This window comes from Haliotis rubra, unplaced genomic scaffold (genome assembly GCF_003918875.1).
Source record: "Haliotis rubra isolate DU_JTF1 unplaced genomic scaffold, ASM391887v1 Scf1030, whole genome shotgun sequence".
Classification (NCBI taxonomy): Eukaryota; Metazoa; Mollusca; class Gastropoda; order Lepetellida; family Haliotidae; genus Haliotis; species Haliotis rubra.
In genome coordinates, this window is record NW_025764927.1 from 70,039 (window position 1) to 91,425 (window position 21,387).

The following is a 21,387-nucleotide window of genomic DNA, read 5'->3' on the forward strand; positions in this document are numbered from 1 at the left end:
CAAAATGGGGAAGATATAGTCGCATGTCAACAAACTTTGACAACAATTCATCTTCAACAACAGACAGCATATCATTACATTACCTTAGTATTTTCACATCACGGTACCCAACTTATGACACGGAAGGTGATCGTTCAAAATAGCAGTTGGTGACTTCTTTGATTGGCATTCCAGAAGTTGTGGAGAAGAAGAAGGAAGACAATTTTATGGATATACAACTTCTTTTTTAACGTCTGTTTGACAACGATATTAGAATCTATGTCGAAACGTCGCCTATATAGAATAAAGAAGTTGTATATCCATAAAATTGTCCTCATTTTCCTCATTGGATTTCCACCAGGACAATATAATATAAAATCGAGCTGAGTAACGCCAGCAACTGAAAGCAGACCACCATAAAAGGGACCATGGGAACTTACAGTACTTTTGCTACCTGCATAGACCCTAGTTGTGTTTACACCATCCCTTCAGATGTTGGCGATTACATAGTTCCCTTTGTGTGGAAGCTACAGTGGCAGAGTTTGGGTTAGATCACTGACTGGGCTGGTGGAAGTGACTCACAAAAGTACTGGATTCTGTACTTAACTGAGAAAGTGTAATCCCAAACAACAATTGTTGCAGGTACGGATGTGTTGACAACTCAACTAACGACAGAATTAGAATGATTGAAAAATCCCTGAAAATGACAAAAGAAATCTGGTACTTTGCCTTAAAACACGCCTGTAACAAGAGTCGCATGTTCTGGAAATAAAGGCTTCTTCTTGTAGGCCTGAAGTCTTACTATACATGTGATCATACACAGGCTATTGCAATTGACTAGCCTTTGCGTGTGTTCATGATGGGTGCCACTGGTGGGACAGGATACGCTCACCCTTTGGCGAACCCCGGTGTCATCCCTGTTCGATAGTGCTTCACAAACACATGTTCCTGATAAATTAGGAATTGTGCAATCGACTCTGTTTGTAGCAAGGAATCCCCATTGACGTTGCTTGTCGTTATAATTTGCATAACATTTGCATCACGTTTTACTTAGCATTTTATTTTAGACCAAAGCGTTGTTCGTCTCATACAAAAACTGTTGTATATTTCATCTACGTTTGTGCACCAATCAGTCGTGATCCACAATTCCTTTGGTAAGTATTACCTTGTTAATATTTCACATGCAAACGTTTCTATTTCAGTGAAGCATGGGCGCCAAGCGACTTACATTCAAATACACTGTTCAGCTATATAAAGAAACCAAAAGCGTGACCTATTGCTTCTGTCTTTAACAGACGGAAATGTGGTCCCTGTAGGGGGACACTTCGATTGATCAACTGGGTACTCTGTGAGGCATGATAGTCTCCATGGAAATAGAGATGAAAACACACTGTGTTTGTAGCTGATTAAAGATAGATTTACATTGTTCTCATCGTACAATCTCCTGTCTCCGATAACAACAGACTAGTTAGATAAAACGTGCGTTGCCGTTTCGAATTCAGAACTACATATATAAGTTTTACTAAAATGTGAGTGAGTGAGGTTTCACGATGCTGTTGGCAATGTTCCAGCAATATCACTGCGGAGGACCCATTTTTGTAGGGCGGCGAGGTAGCCTAGTGGTTAAAGTGCTCGCTCATCACACCGAAGATCCGGGTTCGATTCCTCATTTGGGTATATGGGGTGTCCGTCGCCGTGATATTGCTGGAATATTGCTAAAAGCGGCGTAAATTTAAACTTACTCACTACAAAAATGTTTAATCAGCAAAGTTTATTATTGAACATGCGCTAGTGTTGAACCCCGCCGCCCCAAACGTACGAGCTAACACTCGAGTAATAAATGCAAAAAACAAGTGGTTGATAGTGAGCATTGCTATACATGACAGAATATTCTAATTTTTGAAGAATGTTGTAATTGTATTAGATTCTGTTAAGACTAAGTAGAAGTCTACAACATTGTGTTTTATTTGTAAGGAGTGTATTAATATCTAATGTAAGCAGTGGGTTGGAGTTTTGTTTAAGGTAATAGTAATCTGGAATCTTATGGAATATACAGAACCCGTGAAGATCCCGATGAGAAAAGACTACTGTCATTTGGCTGGGATATTTCTGAGTGCGACAAATATATAGCAACCAAACGCACAAGAGTGAGTGAGTTTATTTTTACGCCGCACTCAGCAATATCCGAGCTATATGGCAGCGGTCTGTATATAATCGAGTCTGGACCAGACAATCCAGTGATCAACAGCATGAGCATCGATCTGCCCAAGTCAGCGAGCCTGACCACCCGATCCCGTTATTCGCCTCTTAGGACAAACATTGGTTACTAAAGATAAATTCTAACCCGGATCTCACGGGGGACAAGCATGTTTACTGAAAATCAAGTCTAACGCGGATCTTCGCGGGATAAAAACAAATAGCTATAGAATAATCAAGTATGTTATGGGAATGTCTAGAGATCAATTGAGACAATATGAGTGGGCGGGCGCATGCCTCATTCGTCTTAAAGTAAAGTCCATCAATTAGGCACCCGTTAAGAGCCACCTCCTCGTGGTGGGTGCTGGGTAACGCTAAGCGCTCTTCAACCCTCCGTTGTGGACCCGGGGGTATATTTGGTCCACCAACCCGTTTGCCGTTGGTTGCGCCCCTGTGTCGGTGGAGGAAGGGATTCTGGTGGTTGAGGGCACTGGTTCCAGGAACAGTGTTCCTTTGCCCAACACACCACTTCGGCCCTAACTTCACCTAGACTGGTGGCTGAATGGGCCCGGTTCAACCAATCGGCTGGTCATGCGAAGGCCTGTGCATTCTATTTTATATTGCACAAATTTAATTTATTTAAATGATCCTGTTTTGGGCATTGGAAAAAAATAATTTCACAAAGTTTGGATTGACTTAAAATTAGAACGATTGTTCCTTTTGCCTGGAGTCGTATGCCCAGAATGCGGTGGCTCATGGGCCAATTCAGTGGGATAATTAAACTTTTTGTTTTTCTGCTGGAGTGTATTTTCTGAGTATCCTTGGTGCTGCAAGTGGGATATCCACTTGTTTTTAGCATTGTCTTTATGATACTCCATGGCGGGTGGGGAGCTCGGATGATGAACCTTCTACGCTAACTACGGACTACACCCCCCCACCCCCAAAAAAACCAAAACAAACCACAAAACAAAACAAAACAAAACAAAACGAAACAAACGTCAATTGGACAGTGATGATGACGACCAACGACCGTCTACCTCAAGTGAATACTGGCCACGATTTTTAGTTCTCGAGACACTTGACAAATCACCTTTAAAATTAAACCCTTTTGCAGTGTCAAAGGGTGTACATGGTATTGCAGGTGAGGTCCGCAATATCAAACGATTGCGCTCAGGCTCTTTGCTCATCGAATGCAGCAGGAAACAGCAATCAACAAATTTGATGTCAACTCAGCTGTTTGTTGGAATACTGGCTTCGGTATCTCCACATAGAACTTTGAACACAAGCAAAGGAATCGTCAGAGACCGGGATCAACTATTTGCAGATATGAGTGAATTAGACATAGTCTCTGAAATGAAAGAACAAGGAGTGACGTTTGTGAAACGATTCACAACACGGAAAAACTCTGAAACTAAACCAACAAACACTTACCTATTCCACTTTTCTTATCCAACTGCTCCAAAATCAATTAAAGCAGGGTATTGTCATCTCAACGTTGATATTTATATGCCCAACCCATTGAGATGTTTCAAATGCCAAAAGTATGGTCATGGTGTAAACAAGTGCACAAAGTCTATTACATGCGCTCACTGCAGCGAAAAAACCCATGTTACTGAAGATTGTGATAACAACTTTAAACAATGCACTAATTGCTCTGGTACTCATTCATCTTTTTCAAAAGAATGTCCAATCTGGAAACAACAAATGGAAATTAATAAAATTAAATTCTCAAGGAATATTAGTTTTGTTGATGCCCAAAAACTTGTTGTTCACACACCAGAACCAAATGAGTCCTATGCTTCAGTTACGAGAACCGGAACACATCAAAATGTAACTTCAACTGTGTTCACTTCATCAACACACTGCCAAACTAATTTGACATGGGTTGACTCTGATGCACCCGAAGTCTACTCTCCTGACCAGTCAACGCGAACCGTTGCATCAACATCCACAACAACTGCTAAAGCAGAAGTTGAATCTCGGCCATCTTCCAAAGGAACAATCATCATCACAGTCTACTTCCAAACTTCCATCTGGAATTAATGGGAAGCAAATATCGAAACATAAAAACAAACCAATAAACGAATCTTAAAAATACCATAGTGGCAGAGCCTCAAAGGGGACAGAAGACAAAATCCAAATTTACAATAAGCTTGGATCTCTCCAAGACATGGATGTCTCTGAAAACATCCAGTACAGGGCTCATAGCTTGTCGACCCCCAAAAATACGGACAATTTTAACTTTCGTCAGTTCATTGGATATCATTCTCCTCCGGGTGACAGGGCCACTGGAGGATCTTAAATCCTTGCTAAGCAGGATATTATCCATAGTCCTTTAACACTTAAAACTAATCTCCAAGCCGTTGCAGTGCGGACTACTTTTCACGTGGCTTTTACATTGTGCTCGCTATATATTCCGCATTCATCAGCAATTCATCTTGCTGATCTCCAATCGCTCTATAATCAACTTCCGAAACCCTGTGTTATTGTTGGTGACCTAAATGGGCATAACCCGCTCTTGGGTAGTACAAACACTAACACTAAAGGTAAACTAATAGAAGATTTCCTCTCAGATAATGATCTCTGTATATATAATGATGATTCTCACACTTACCTCCATCCTGCAACCGGTACTTACTCTTCTTTGGACTTGTCTCGGGCTGACTCTAACCTTCTCAATGAATTTGATTGGTCAGTCCATAATGACCTTTGTGGATGTGACCACTTCCCAACTATCCTTTCAGAAATAAACCTAGCTGATTCTCCATCTTACACAAGATGGAATTTTTCCAAGGCTAACTGGTCCTTGTATAAAACTATGTGTAAATCAAAACTACAAACTCATTTTTTCAGTGATGTAGCTTATCCTATTCAGGTATTGTCTGACGCTTTAAATAATATAGCTGATCATTGTATACCAAAGTCCTCTACGAGTCCACATGTGCTGAAACCATGGTTTAGTTCAGATTGTAAACATGCTAGAAAAGCGAGGAAAAAGGCAGAGAAATATTTTCGCCATCACCCAACTGTCCATAACTTGAGTAAATTTAAAATACTTATTTAAGGCACGTCGTACCTTCAAACAAAACAAACGGCAGTCGTCCTGGCGAGACTATGTGTCCAAACCTAATTCTCGAACACCTATGTCCAAAGTTTGGAATATGGTGCAAAGGAAAAACGGTAAAGGTTCAAGATCTGGTGTTCATCATCTGAAGGATGGTGACACACTCTTAACCAGTAATTCTGACATAGCAAATAAATTGGGAGAAACGTTAGCTCAACATTCATCTTCATCAATTTTTACACCGAAATTTAAAAAAACTAAAGAACACGCAGAAAAAAAGAAACTCAATTTTGCTTCAGATAATAGAGAGGACTATAATGGAGTTTTTTCCATCCATGAGCTGCATACTGCCTTGGGGCAAGCTCATGAAACTGCTTCAGGTTCTGATAATATTCACTATCAGTTACTTAAACACTTACCTGATTCCTGTTGAGAAACTTTATTAAATATATTCGATCACATCTGGACAACGGGAAATTTTCCTTCATCATGGCACAATGCTGTCGTCATTCCTAAACCGAAACCTGGCCGCCATGGCACTGATCCTTCAAACTATAGGCCGATATCGCTTACTAGTTGTGTTTGTAAGACCATGGAAAGAATGTTCAATAACAGACTAATATGGTACTTAGAAACAAATGAACTGATTACCGATATCCAATGTGGGTTTAGGAAAAACAGAAGTACCATTGACCATTTGGTTAGACTGGAAACTTTTGTGAAGAATGGTATTATTAACAAACAACACACCGTATCTATATTCTTTTACTTAGAAAAAGCTTACGATACCACCTGGAAACATGGAATTTTAACAGATCTTAATAACATGGGTTTGAGAGGCCGTTTGCCAAATTTCATATCACAGTTTTGGGCAAACAGGCATTTCCTGGTTCGAGTGGGATCCACCTTGTCTGATTTTTACGATCAAGATCAGGGTGTACCACAAGGCAGCATATTGTCGGTAACGTTGTTTAGTATAAAGATCAGCAGCTTATCTTAAGTTTTAAACGACTCTATTGATGGGTCGTTATTTGTCGATGATTTTATTGTTTCATGTCGAGGTAAAAATATGCGCACAATTGAGAGATTGTTGCAAGTCTGTCTCAATAAAATCAATGATTGGTCTGAACAAAATGGCTTTAAGTTCTCTAAGTCTAAAACTAACTGCATCTATTTCTGTCGTAAGTATAAACCACATAAAGACCCAGACTTACATCCATCGGGTACTCCCATTAAAGTAGTTAAGGAAGCTAAATTCTTAGGTATCATATTTGACCATCATCTTACATTCCTACCTCATATCAAATATCTTAAAACAAAATGTCTGAAAGCTTTGGATCTCTTGAAAGTTGTCTCTAACTCTAAGTGGGGAGGTGATCAGTCAACCCTCCTACACTTGTATAGATCGTTGATCCGTTCCAAGCTTGATTATAGTTCCATCGTCTATGGTGGAACTCGTAAAAGTAATCTTAAACTGCTTGATTCTATTCACCATCAAGGTCTGAGACTATGTCTTGGATCTTTCCGAACTGCACCTATTGACAGTCTTTACGTTGAAGCTGACGAGCCATCGCTAAAACAACGCCGAATTAAACTCTCTTTACAGTACATAACCAAGTTATATGCTAATAAGTCTAACCCTGTTTACAATTGTGTGTTTAATCCTCTGTATGAAGATCTTTACGGTAAAAAAGTCATCGCTTATTCCACCTCTAAGAATACGAATTCAACCTTTATTTTAGATGCTAATATTGCACTCACTAACATATATCCTTTCCGCCTGCTCTCTTCTCCACCTTGGCAGTTGGTACAGCCAAGAGTTGACCTGAAATTAACCAAACTAAAGAAATCAGAAACAAATCAGTTACAGTAGAAACAAGACTATAATCAATTAAATAATTAAGTACATGTAATACATATAAATCTATATTTACAGATGGATCCAAGGATGGTGGCGCATTTGGCTGTGCCACTGTCATTGGATCCAAAACATTATCAACTAGATTACCAGATCACGCTTCCATATTTACAGCCGAATCAAAGGCCATTTAACTGCCCTCAGATATATCAAACAGTCTAAACATAAGGACTTTATTATTTTTTCGGACTCGCTGTGTTGTCTTCAAGCAATTAAAAACAATTCGTGTCAGCATCCTGTTTTACATGACATAATTGAACCACATAATAATCTTGCTACTGGCCAATACGACATCGTCTTTTGCTGGTTACCCAGCCATGTTGGAATCACTGGTAACGCAGCGGCCGATTCTGCTGCAAAGGCCGCTCTCAACAAATCTGTGACACCACTTCTGATACCTTACAGTGATTATAAACCAGTTATAAGAAGTTACATCCGGGATCTTATGTAACTATCGGTTACATCTATTTGGGTTGTCGGTCCAGATTTGAAGAGGTCATTCTATGACGATGCTGTATTGGCCATTCTCGATACAGACATGAGTATTTACTTATAGGTGAGGATCCTCCATTTTGCATCCCTTGTGATGAGGGAATCACAGTCAAGCATGTCCTTCTTGACTGTATGGATTTTTCCATCACAAGGGATAAATATTTCAGTGTCAAAACAATGAAGGATCGTTTTTATAATGTACATTCTCATTTAATTATCGAATTTTAAAAAAAAATTGAATTATTGGATAAATTTTGAACAATATGTTTTGTAAATAGATAAATGTCATTTTATTATCAATGGTAGTATAAATTAGCAAACTGTGATTGTTAGTAGCTGTATCCTCAAAGGAGGTTAAAGTATCGTAAAATTATTGTCCTCCTGAGAGCATACGTAAGTCCCAAAACTTTCAAAGTCAATTTAGCTCAACCATGCCTTTTAAACGTAGAATATTTGCCATTTTAATTTTGGCTAATTTGACTTAAATCGCAAGCGGCTGAAGGGATGATATAAATCCAGCTAGGGTCCATGCAGGTAGCAAAAGTAATGTAAGTCCCCATGATCCCTAATTTGGTGATCTACCTTCAGTTGTTGGCGATCTATAGCCAGTTTTTATATTGTATTGTCCAAATAGTGCTATTAGTTTTAACTTTCAACACTAGTTTTAGTTGTAATTGTGGTATTCTAGTTGTTTTACTGTCCCTCGTAGACAGGATTTTATCATATACATATATTCCATTGCAATGTCACATATGTTCTTGTCCCGAAATGGCTGAGATATTGCCGATGTGACGTTAAAAATTAACTCACTCACTCCATCGAATAAGCGGCTTTGTCAAGATCATGTGTTCTCTTAGACAACCAGACAAGGACCAACTTTATGGAAAGAAGTTGTTCATCCATAAAGTTTGTCCGTATCTGATTCAACAACTTCTAAACACGCTACTCAAAGAAACTTAGATAACCAGTGTAGGCCTATTTTTAAAGCTTGATCACTGTTGCTACTAGGTGAATCTTATGATCTCTTACCTAAACGCAGTTACCACTGCTTTTGTATTTTATACTACAAATGTAATATTGCATTGCCATTGTTATACTTTGCAGTAATTTGAAACGGGTTGTAAACTTAAATACGGTCATCACATTGTTTTCTTTGTTATTTGTTAGTCTTGGTCTGTATCACAGAAGCTGGCATCAAGGTATATATTGTCACTGACGGGGTCTTAACAATTACAGGACATATTTTATTTATAGCCAATCAGATCGCTGACTTTATTCAGAGCGGGGTAGTTGATAGTCAAGGTCGTCAATGGCGAACGGGCACGACAAAGGATCATTTTCGACTTATGTACGTAAACTCATAATGTCAGTTAGGTATATGTGTCTCGGAAAGAATGGCGATTGGTGTGTGTCGTCTGTGTCTACGGTGCAATAAACAAGAAATTCAGTAAACAGTCGAAAATCGGAAAATCCTGATTTTTCCAGCTTCCGAAGACTTTATCCTCCAAAGCATGATCTATGTCTCATTTTGTAGGTAAATCTATTGGCTTGAGTGAGCGAGTGAGTATGGTTTTACGCCGCTTTTAGCAATATTCCAGCAATATCACAGCGGGGAACAGCATGAATGGGCTTCACACGTTGTACCCATGTAGGAAATCGAACCCGGGTATTCGGCGTGACGAACGAACGCTTTAACCACTAGGCTACCCCAACGCTCCTTTTGGCTTGATTGCATGTATCGTTTTTTTGCGTGACAAGCCCCTGTGATCGGTATCTTTAGCAGGCTGGTGGGGTAGCCTAGTAGTAAAAGGGCTCGCTCGTCTCGCCGGAGACCCGGGTTTGATTCCCAACATGGGTACAACGTGTGAAGCCCATTCCCGGTGTCCCCTGCCTTGATATTGCTGGTATATTCCTTAAAGTGGGGTAAAACAAAATTTACTAACTCACTGTATATTTTAAGATTAGATTTAAGGGCTAACTTATTGTTTTATTTTGGAGGTCGACACGTAACAAATAGTACCATCCCAATTTTGCATCACAGAACTTGCTCGAAACAATACTTAGCCCCCTGTATTGTTCAAATACACAACAAATGAATAAGGTTTGGTTTGACGTAAATAAATAATGGAAATTGGTAATCTGGTGGGATACATTAGAAGCTTGTTTGTGTGGGCGGGAATAGACGTCGTGACGGTCAATGTACATCTACATAATGCATTACTTTCACCGGGAATAACGTTTTCAATAAAACGTGTGGTGTATATGTTAATAGAAGGGGCGTACATAAATACTCTCGTTCATTCATGGTGGTATACACTGGGACAATAGCACAAAACCTGGAATAGTATGACTTTGGGGTGGGTGATAGTCAAATCGGCAATATTTCAGCCATGTCGAGGACAAATTTAACGTTTGTAAAGATGATATACTCATTGAAACGAATAAGGGAACACCTGCAAGTACAAGTGTTCCTTTATTCTTTTCCATGTTTCTTCACAAGCTTGGTATTGCACTGTGGGTGAAATTCTGGAAAAGAATAAAGAAACACTTGAACTTTCAAGTGTTTCCTTATTAGTTTCACGAATATATATACATAATAAAACCAGACAGTAAAACAACTAGAGTACATACAAACAGGCTACAGATCGCCAACAACTGAAGACCACCTTAGCAGGTACCATGGGAACTTGCAGTAGCTTTGCTGGATTTAAACCATCCCTTCAGCTGTTGGTGAATTAGACAGATTTAGCCATGAATTAATCGAACATATATTCTATGATTAAAAATGACTAAATATACTTTGAAAGACGTGGTCTCACATACCCACTCAGGGGGACAATGATGAAATAATACTTTAACTAATTTGAAGAAACAGCCACTAACAATTTCAGTTACTAATTTGACCTACTAATTATATAATACTATTACTATTGTATATAATACTACATTGTATTTACAAAACGTATTGTAATTTTCTTTCTGACAAGCATGAAACCTTGGAACATATTTCCAACCTGTCAGTGTGCATTATTGACCAATGTCCAATACGTCACATCATTATTGAGTACGCTGTGACTTTTAATATTTATATCAATACATGCATTCGTTATGAATTATGTGCAAGTGTAATTTGTTAATTTGTAGATTAAAAAAATCCGATGAAATAGTCACGAGTCATGTGCTCATGATTCATTCGTTCGCAGACCGTTTCAGAGATTATTTTAATATGCAAATAGCAGCTTGAGTAATATATTTTGATGAAAATCAAGTAACTTCTAAATAGGTTTCAGTGTCAATGCTTCAATGTTTCAATAGTGAGAAATGATTCAACTTTAGAGTAACTGACATCGGACATGGTGAAAGTGACAGATGGCTGAATACAGTACATTCATCAAAGTGACGTGGCTGTGTCATACTCTAATTCCTTAATAATTGACAAGATCATGCTAATGTGTTTAAACTCTAGACGTACTAAACTCGTTGAAACGTTTTCACTGGCAGCAATCAGACCTCACATTGTTGGATACAATCATCGCTTCATTGAATGTGCAATCTAACAGAAAGATACACAAGTAGATAGTCCCTTTGGTAGTAAACAAGTTATGAGTGCATTTTTCGACTTCATGATGTATGTATAATTAAAAGTATCACAACAACTGCTGATCTCTGGAGAGGTTGTCACTTCACGGTACATCATATATATCATGTTCAGCCGTTTCCCAGTTCAGGCCACCAGCACTTGGTCCCAAAACACTGCCGATCATGCATGAGATCTAACCGCAATTCTTATTGTTTTTCTGAAGCTTTCATTGCTTTACATTTTGGCACTATTCAGCTTTCTGAAACAGACAGGTAATCTCTGTGGGAACCCGCCTTTGTTTAGTCATTCATTTATGGACATTCTTCAGACAAGACTGTTTATGTCTGGGGAGTCAACACACAAATCGATGAACTAAGCTGGCAGTGTCACCAAAATTCCACTTTAGAGCAAGAGTTTGGGGAAGCAAGGAGTGCTTCAATCATGGCCATAAGAGATGTGATACTGGTTTTGATACCTTGTGGTTTTGGCCTTGTTCAAAGTTCTACAATTGTTTGTGATGTATGCGAGGTAGACCCTTTGCCAGATTTCCAGAATAAAAGAATAACCGGAAGTGTTCTCTGGACCAAGACAGATATGGCTAGTCGTGCCGAATGTGCGGCTCGCTGTTCTCTCTTTAGACCGATAAAGTCCTTCGGATACAAGGGAACCAGTAGAGAATGTGTGGCGTATACCGTACCTCTCACAACACCAGCAGCAATGACGTATTCCAGTGAATCTGGATTCAACATGTATTCAACTTGTGCACCAGGTAACGGAATGAACTTTAAGATTATTTCCAGATTTAAATTTGATGAAAAAAGGACACGATGGCTTTCCTGATCATAATTTATTTTGAAGAAATAATTACGTTGAAAACGTAACTTTGATTTAATGCCACTTTGAACTGTATTCCATTCATATCCCGGCATGTCGGCCTTAATGGCCAAAGTTGTCCAGGCCTCACACCGCTTTAACGTAACTCTCGGGTTGGGGTATGATGCCAAGAAATGTTCGTACGCAGCGGGATTCGACACTACGATAAATGTTTTCTGGTGTGCCGGAACCCTAAATTGCAGCGCCTTAGACAAGAAGGCTACTTTGATTGCAAACATTTGGTTTACAATGAACGCGCGCACGTACGCACGCACGCGAACATTTCGTATTTCTTAGTGAATCCTAAAGATATGATGGCGATGATTTATATGTGCGACGCGCGCGCACACACACACTATATATATATATATATATATAATATATATATATATATATATATATATATATATATACTCGGTGTCATTAAAGAAAGGTCAAATATTGGTAACACTATTTCTTAAAAGTTGTCAAATCTTCGTTTTTCAATATACAACTGAATGTTTTAAAAATTTTCTTAACAGTACGAAAAAACACAGCAGGCTGTTGTAATATCATTATTACGTTTTACAAATGGCACATTTTTTATTCAAATTGTCAATATTGAAAACCACCTGCTACTTAATGTCAATGATTTGCACGTGCAAGTCGCTCTACCCATGGAAAGCGGAGGACAATAAACATGCACTGATGCTTTTTCATTGTCGTTCACTGTTCAGGTACCTGTTTGAAATCGCAGCTATGGGCCTTTTGGAATCCTGTCAAACTCAGCGGCAGGTTGCTCTCCGCTTTAATGTGAGTCAGAGTGCTATTGGTAGACTGTGGCAGAGATTTCAAGTCAATTGGTCCGTGGAATATGCACGTCGACCATGTCGCCCCAGAGTCACAACAGTCCGAGATGATAGGCACGTGATTATGTAACAGACTCAGCAGACCACGCAGCAGATCTTCAGACAGAACACTTCAATGTTAGCAATGTAAGGATGTCCAGGAGCACCGTTCGTCGACGTTTAAGGGCAGTCGGACTCCGATGTAGGTGACCTGCAGTTCGTCCACCACTAACACCACGTCACCGACAGGCACGTTCGAGATGCAGGAGACATCATGGCTGCTGGAATCAATGTTAATGGTCTCGCCTGCTCTTCACAGATGAAAGCAGATTCAATTTGTCCTTTCGTGATGGTCGGCAGAGGATTTATCGTCGCAACGGAGAGCGAATCACAGATGCAAATATATTGCCACGCATAACCGATTTGGCGGGGGATCGGTCATGGACGTACTCCACTGCACGTGGTCGACGGTAATCTTACCGGACAGCGTTATCGGTACGAGATTCTGGCCCGTATAGCAGTACCATTTCTGCAAGCTATGCATGGCTTTTATGGCCGACCCTCTTTACTGCAAGAGGACAACGCTAGGCCTCAAAAGATTGTCACGGAATTTCTTACCCAGCAGGGTGTAGAGTGGATTGAGTGGCCAGCATGCTCGCCAGACCTGAACCCAATTGAGCATGCCTTGGATGAACTCTGTCGACGTGTGTATACATGTCACCCAGCACCAGTGGATCTCCCAGGACTCCGCAGAGCTCAAGTAGAGGAATGGAATGCGATTCCACAAGCTTACTTTATGAACTTGATAAGGGGCATGGGACCAAGGTGCACCTGTGTCTTGGATGCGCAAGGAGGGTACAAAAGATACTAAATGACCGAGTGCTTCCTGGATATCATTTCATTTTAGGGGGTTGGTCTAACTGACTGGCTGAGTTTTTGGTTTTAGGCCGCTTTTGGCAATATTCCAGCAACATCACGGCGGGGGACACCAGAAATGGGCTTCACACATTATACCCATGTGGGGATTCGAACTCGGGTCCTCGGCCTGACGAGCCAACGCTTTAACCACCAGGCTACCCCCACCGCCCCAGGGGGTTGGTCTAAAAACTGTTTTTTTCTAGTGCTGTTTGAACTTTTTGTCTGTATGTCACGATATTACAAATATTATGATGGCACTCTTTAATTCTATTATTTCGTTTGGTTTCTTTACATGTGCTATATGTTATTGGACCCTATATTAATGACACCTAGTATTACCATCATATGTTTAGTATTCACTGAGATAGTGACGACATCTTATCTTTGCTTAGATGTGAGCGTATCCTGTTTCACCTATCACAAACACATGCAAAGGCTTGTCAATTATTGGCCTGAAAAGACACGGGAACATCTGGTACAAGTCGTGAAAACGAATTTAATCGGACGAAGGTTTTAATGATTGACGCGCCACATGTCTACGATAAATAAATGTTGTCCCTTCTTTTGTAGGGTCTTGTTGACAGTGTTTTTATGTGAATCTTTATATAAACTTTGTAGATCTAAATATGAAACACCGATCTTGACAATATCTATTTCTAGTTCAGGCTGATCATCATCAGATCACCGATATCCCTGAAACTTAAACTTGGCGAAATTTCTTTGTTTTGATTTGGGGTAACAGAAAGTTTAAGAGAAATTTCAATTCATATCTAGCAAATCGAGATCGTCAGGAAAGGTTGCACTACTCCTTGACTAATTGTTTTACCCCTGACTTTACATAGATGTTATCAATCTGTATTACATTTGTCAGTAAATTTTCAATTTTTCTTTTAATTTGGTCACTTTGTCCAGGGCCCCATTCCTCAAAGCGATCGTAGCGCTACGACAGTCGTAAGTCTATGTTAAAGTATGGGAGTTACAATCACCGTAGCGCTACGATCGCTTTGAGGAACGGGGCCCTGAACCTTTTGAAAATAATTGTAACTATGGAAGACGTGAACTCGTTATTCCTACGCTATTGATTTGTTGAGTAGATTTTAATTTTTTTCATTGGTAAAACCCACCCGTGAAGATCTTCAGCAACCCATGCTTGTCGTAAGAGGCAACTAACGGGATCCGGTGGTCAGGCCCGCGGACGTGGTTGACATGTCATCTCATCCCAATTTCCCGTAGATTGATGCTCATGATGTTAATCACTGGATTTAACTGGTCCAGACTCGATTATTTACACACAGCCACCATATAGCTGGAGTATTGTTGAGCGTGGCGTTAAACAACAAACTATAATTTGCTTTATAAATTCACAGCAGTTACTACTTTCTGTATTCATCAGTAAGTACATTTTTTAGAAATTGTGAAATAAAACACGCATTTGTTCCATGGCCCATTGAAGGTATGACATTCATTTGTCTTCAGTTGACGGTGGTGTCAGCGCTTGGGGCCAGTGGACAGGACAGCTTGCACTCAGACCTGTGGGCCCTCGCACACTATAATGAAAAGCCGGACTAGAACCTGTACCAACCCGGCTCCAGATAAAGGCGGAGCTAACTGCTCAGAGAGTCTCTCGGAAACTGGCGACATCAACTGTGGTCTATCTGAATGCCCAAGTCAGTATAACTTAATCACATTTCTCTTGTAGGATTTGCATGTGGATCTGAAAACAGACCTTGTTGCAAGCATTGGATAATTAAGATAATGAGATAATTAAGTTGGATCTTATTACCTGTTACCTCATGTGAGTATCACGTTCGGGGACTTGTTCTACCGCGGAATTCCCTTTCCTAAAAATACCAAAAGACGTTAAAATATGGTACTTATTGGTCCTGCCTGGCGCTCGGCATTAATGGGTACAACAAGGACTGGTCGGCTCGGAGTCAGTACAATGTGTCTCAGTGGAGTATCCATGCTTCACTGCGGCATGGTATCTCAGTGGGCTAGCACTATAAAACCAGCTTATGTCTGGGCTAGTACAAGCAGCCGCAGATACACATACACACGCATGCCCGTCGTCATATGAGCGAAATATTCTCAGGCACGACGTAAAACCCAATTTCACCTCACCTTTCCTAAAAGTGAAATTGTGATGTCGTAAGTGAGTGAGTGAGTTAATATTTAACGTCGCATCGGCAATATCTCAGCCATATCGTGACGAGAACATATTTGACATTGAAATGGCATATATGTATATTATAAAAACCTGTCTACGAAGGACAGTAAAACAACTAGAATATCACAATTACAACTAAAACTAGTGTGGAAAGTTAAAACTAATAGCACTATTTGGACAATACAATATAAAAACTGGCTATAGATCGCCAACAACTGAAGGTAGATCACCAAATTAGGGACCATGGGGATGATGGCGTAAGTGTGTGAGTGGGTGGGTGTGAGGATGGGGAAGGTGGAGGGAAGGGGGGGGGGGGAGATTGGGTAGAAATTCTTTTAGAATTGGGTAGAATAGCTTTTAACGTTGTTCCAGTTGTATCAGCGAGTCAGCTTGATATGGGTGGAAACCCAAACGTGTAGGGATGTGGGATATTCTCAATGTTAATGGTTCTCACAATGCTAGAAACGTGCTGAGGGTGAATTTCGGATTTGAAGCCACGATCATAGGTTTCTGAAACGTCGGTGGGCTGTGAAGTAGCCTAATGGTTAAAGCGTTTGCCCGTCACGCCGGAGACCCGGATTCGAAGACATGGCTACAATGCCTGGGAATCTATTTCTGGTGTCCTCCACCATCGGCAACATTGGCCTTAACCAAAAGCCGACGTAAAGCTTGTAATCATCATCATCATCATCATCATCATCATCATCATCATCATCATCATCATCATCATCATCATCATCCGCCGTGATATTGCTGAACACGCTGCAATATTGCCCAAAGGGGCGTAAATCACAACTCACTCATTCTACATGGTGAATTGCGCCGCTCTTGACCACTAGGCCTTGTTCCTAATTATTAATGTTTCTTTCTTACAAATACATTATTGGAGAACACATTCGCATGTAGCATGGATCATATCTAAGTGTTCATTTGCGAATGTGTTGAAGTTCTACACACTTAGTCCTAAGTCCAAACATTCTATTTGCAGAAACGCATACATTTGTTTGTTGCTGGGGTGAAGTTAATTGTTTTCTCCTTTAATGAGCACAGGTCTTAATCGTTTTTGGACGGATACTCATTTGTTTCCTTTATTTGGATTAGTACACATGTCAGGAACCGACCAATACAATTAACTCCCTTGGTTTGAGAGGCCATGAGTTAATGTCATCCGTTTTCGCGAAAGATTTCACATTTTCTATTTCTCCGAAATAGCTTGACGAATGCAGCTGATGTTTAGAGTGAACATTTTTTATTACAAGAAGATTAAAATTTGTTAAATATTTTAGTTGGATGATGACTGAGATTGATGGTTCCCATTTTTGCGTTTTTACCTCGATATTTAATTAACCATGTCATGTTGCCATGACAATATTAAGACCACGTATTTGACGTATTTGAAGGCGTATACTAAATCATTCGCAATTTGCCATTGCTATCATTTAACAAGCCACTTGAGGTTAATATCAAAGTGATTATTAATGCGATTGTTAACATTGGTACACGGCAAATGTGTTTCTGCGGTATTTTTGCAACGATGAAGTTCCGTATCCCCAAAACAGCAACGACCCTTAAGTTTTTAGGCAATAAATGTGCACACATTACAACTATTACTTATCCCTTGTCATCTGAGGTAGGTAGTATAAACCTACACCTATTTACCTCTTATCCTTCCTTTGATGCCCAGTTAATGAATATATAACAGGCATAATTAGTGGCAACACCTCTCAGATTTCCCGACAAGGGTTCCCATGTCATTTCTAGTGTCTGGAATAGTTAACTCTTATCAGGCCAGGTCTTATAAATTCAGGTCTGATGTGGCAACGGTATTATATGCAGGCAGAAGCGCAGCAAAAAAGGCCTAGACTTCCCCAAAATATCGATCAAAGGATTAACCGATTGATCTCGCACAGTGGAGTTATCAAAAGTTAAGTTGATGCGTGTAGGTTTACTAAGGCAAACGCAATACATGTCAAACGTCTTTCCTGTAAAACATAATTCACTTAGGACATACATATAATTCATACTAAATTAACGGGCAAAAGAAACGATACCAAGTCGAAATCAATGATATTACAAAACGACAAACAACCGTTGTGGAAAAGGACAGTGAATTTTGTTAACAGGTGTATGGGCAACATGCACTCAGTCATTTCATTGGAGTAGCAACAATAACAAGTCAATTGAGTCACTGTATAAATGAAGGAATGACGTGTACAGTATTCGATCACGGATGTAAACAAAACAGCATACGTGGTTAGTATATGGTATGTGCCTGGACTTCGGAGGATATCCGGTCAAACTGTACGGAACAGGTTGAGAGAGATTGGACTGAGAGCCAGGAGACCCGACGTCGGGACAGTGCTTCGTCGTCATCATCGCGCTCAACGTCTCCGTTATCTGAAATTATCCATTTGATTTTATAGACATTTCCCTCCTCTAAGGTGATGTAAAAATTCATGTACTAAAGTCTATTTGTGGACGAGTTAAACATGTTTACAAATACAACATTTTCGCAACAGATTTCTGGGTGATGCGTTTCAATCTCGCACAGTGGAGTTGTCAAAAGTTAGGTTGATGCGTGTAGGTTTACTATCGCAAACGCAATAATGTCAAACGTCATTCCTGTAAAACATAATTCACTTAAGACATGCATATAATTCATACTAAATTAACGGGCAAAAGAAACGATACCAAATCGAAATCATTGATATTACAAAACGACAAACAACCATTGTGAAAAAGGACAGTAAATTTTAATAACAGGTGTATGGGCAACATGCACTCAGTCATTTCATTGGAGTAGCAACAGTAACACGTCCATTGAGTCACTGTATAAATAAAGGAATGACGTGTCATGTATTTGATCACGGAACAAAACCACACATGTGGTCAATACCTGTCCACTGTGTGCATCCATGCCAGCCCTAACTCTCCGACGTGCTAAGAACGTCAGACGCCGTATATCTTGGCCAGGGATCCTTCGCCATATTGAAGGGCTTGGACAAGCTGACGTCGGTTTCCAGGAACAATGGCTCTAGCACGAATCTGACGATCCAAATGGTGCGATAAGTGTTCAATTGGTGACATGTCAGGTGACCTGGAGGGCCAAAGAAGCACATTGACGTTGTTTCTCAGTATATAACCCATGACACTACGTGCTGAACGTGCTGTAACACCTGGACGGGCGTTGTCCTGCTGGAACATGATCCGGTTACGGCGTTGACGTAGGAATGGTAGCACAACCGGACGCAGAATTTGATCAATGTATCGTCGAGCAGAGTGATTACTATCCACCACAACAAGATCTGTCTTAATATCGTCACATATGCCGCCCCAAACCATGACACCGCCGCCACCAAACGTTTCCACTTCCTGTACAAAGCAACGTTGCACACTTTCTCCACGGCGTCTGTAGACACGAGCCCTGCCATCATTCCTCAACATGTGGAACCTGCTTTCGTCTGAGAACATCACTCTCTGCCATTGTCTGTTTTGCCACTGGCGAACCTTGCGTGTCCATCGGGGACGTTGAGATCGATGTTGAAGCGTCAGCCATACACCACGGTAGGGTCTGTAGGCGCGGATACCGTATTGTCTGAGACGTCGTGCTGCTGTTCGTTGACTGATAGGATGTCCAAGCCCAGTCGCTGCTGATGAGGTCACAGGTAGGAAACGGTTTCTCAGGTGCAGGATACGTAAGTGTTCTGAAATTTTATGGAATCTGTGTACCAGAGGATTATTGACAATCATGTTTACCTGTATGTTAGAAATGCATTCACCCATAATTTTTGCGTGAGTGAGTATGGTGATATTGTATGAAATGAGTAATTTGTAGTTGAGATATGTATCTTTCTATTTCCCAGAGAGATGACTTCATGTAACATATATTATTTTGTAGATACTGTTTAAACAGGTGTTCTGAAACATAAGAAATCTGAATATTATTATGATTACTCAGCTTTAAGTTGTTTACACTGTTTGTGTATCATGTTTGTGTTATAAATGTATGCCAGAGGTGTAAACTAGTACAGATTTGCTTGGTAGCACTTTCATTTGAAACAAGTAACAAAATATGCTGTGTATTTTCTTGAACCGTGGAAACTTCTTATATTTGCCTAGTGGTTTGCATCATTAGACATTATTGATTGCAAATTATCTCCCCTTATAAACTAGCTTTTTAGGCAACTGGCGATGCGCTCACAGAGCACATGTCAGTTAGAGCAACAGCAACGGCCAGAGAGAGATAGAGAGAGAGAGAGAGAGAGAGAGAGAGAGAGAGAGAGAGAGAGAGAGAGAGAGAGAGAGAGAGAGAGAGAGAGAGAGAGAGAGAGAGAGAGAGAGAGAGAGAGAGAGAGAGAGAGAAAATTATACATTATGCAAAAGAATGTTCACAATATATTTTAATGACTACTATTTCATTAGTAATAGCAACTTCTGGAGTATTGCATTTATCTTTTCAAATATCTTCACATGAACGCTTTGGAAGATTCCATTTTATTTCGAAGATGATATTGCGTAGGCAATTTGCTGTATGTAGGCAGTGTTTGTAATGGAAAGGACTGTTTAATACTTTACAGGTTTATTCACGGTTCTTTAAATAATTACTTCGTGACATAATTCTGTGTTTTTACGATAGTTTCCGAATTTGAGTAACTTTTGGAAGAGTCCATTTATATATTAGGGTATATGACTTATCAGTTGTTATTTAGGCACATTGAAGTGGTTTATCATTACGTTAATGTTATAATACTTATCATTTCGAGCATAGTTGGTCGGAAGTATATTATTAATATTATGTGGAGAGTATTCTTCCCACGTGGGAGAGTCCAATGTTGAATTTGAGATTTAGTATAAATCTTGGGTTTCAGAGATGTTTACATTTGATGTATTTACTATGTGCATATGTGCATATGTATTTACTATGAAGACATGGAAGTATGTATTTACTTTCTGCATTTCATTCTTGCAGAATATACCTTGATCTACATTAAAAGGATATTGTAAGACTCCACATTTAGTCATTGTTCATTCAAAACAGTAAGTAGCGGTCTTCGTTGGGGGTGTTGACGCGAGGTCTTCCACTTCTGGGCCTGTCCACTATCCGCCCTGTTTGCCTGAAGCGAGTCATCAGCCTCGTGATGGTTAGACTTGTACAGAAGAAGGTCGCTGCAACATGTGCATGAGTGGCACCCATCTGTACCATTCCAACGACTCTCGCTCTTGATTCCTGCGATAATCGTGGCATGTGCGCTGAAGTTGAGTTGAAGGTCTGATGTCGTGGAAGGTTTGTGTGGACTCGTATACCCCCAAGATGCACGTGCTTAATGCATTCTGTTCACGAGATTTTCGTACCTCAAGACCTGTTGCAGTGAT

At 40.1% G+C, this 21,387-nt stretch overlaps 1 protein-coding gene across 2 annotated transcripts in view; it reads left to right on the forward strand.

The window, feature by feature from the left end:
• Positions 1–11,907: 11,907 nt before the first annotated feature.
• Positions 11,908–21,387, forward strand: part of LOC124272785 (coadhesin-like) — a 136,410-nt gene continuing 126,930 nt past the window's right edge. For both annotated transcript variants that reach the window (XM_046707999.1, XM_046707990.1), the window contains exons 1-2: positions 11,908–11,998; positions 15,324–15,514. In XM_046707999.1, coding sequence (XP_046563955.1) covers positions 15,400–15,514 — 115 coding nt within the window. In that variant the 5' untranslated portion in view covers positions 11,908–11,998; positions 15,324–15,399. The remainder of the gene's footprint in view (positions 11,999–15,323; positions 15,515–21,387) is intronic.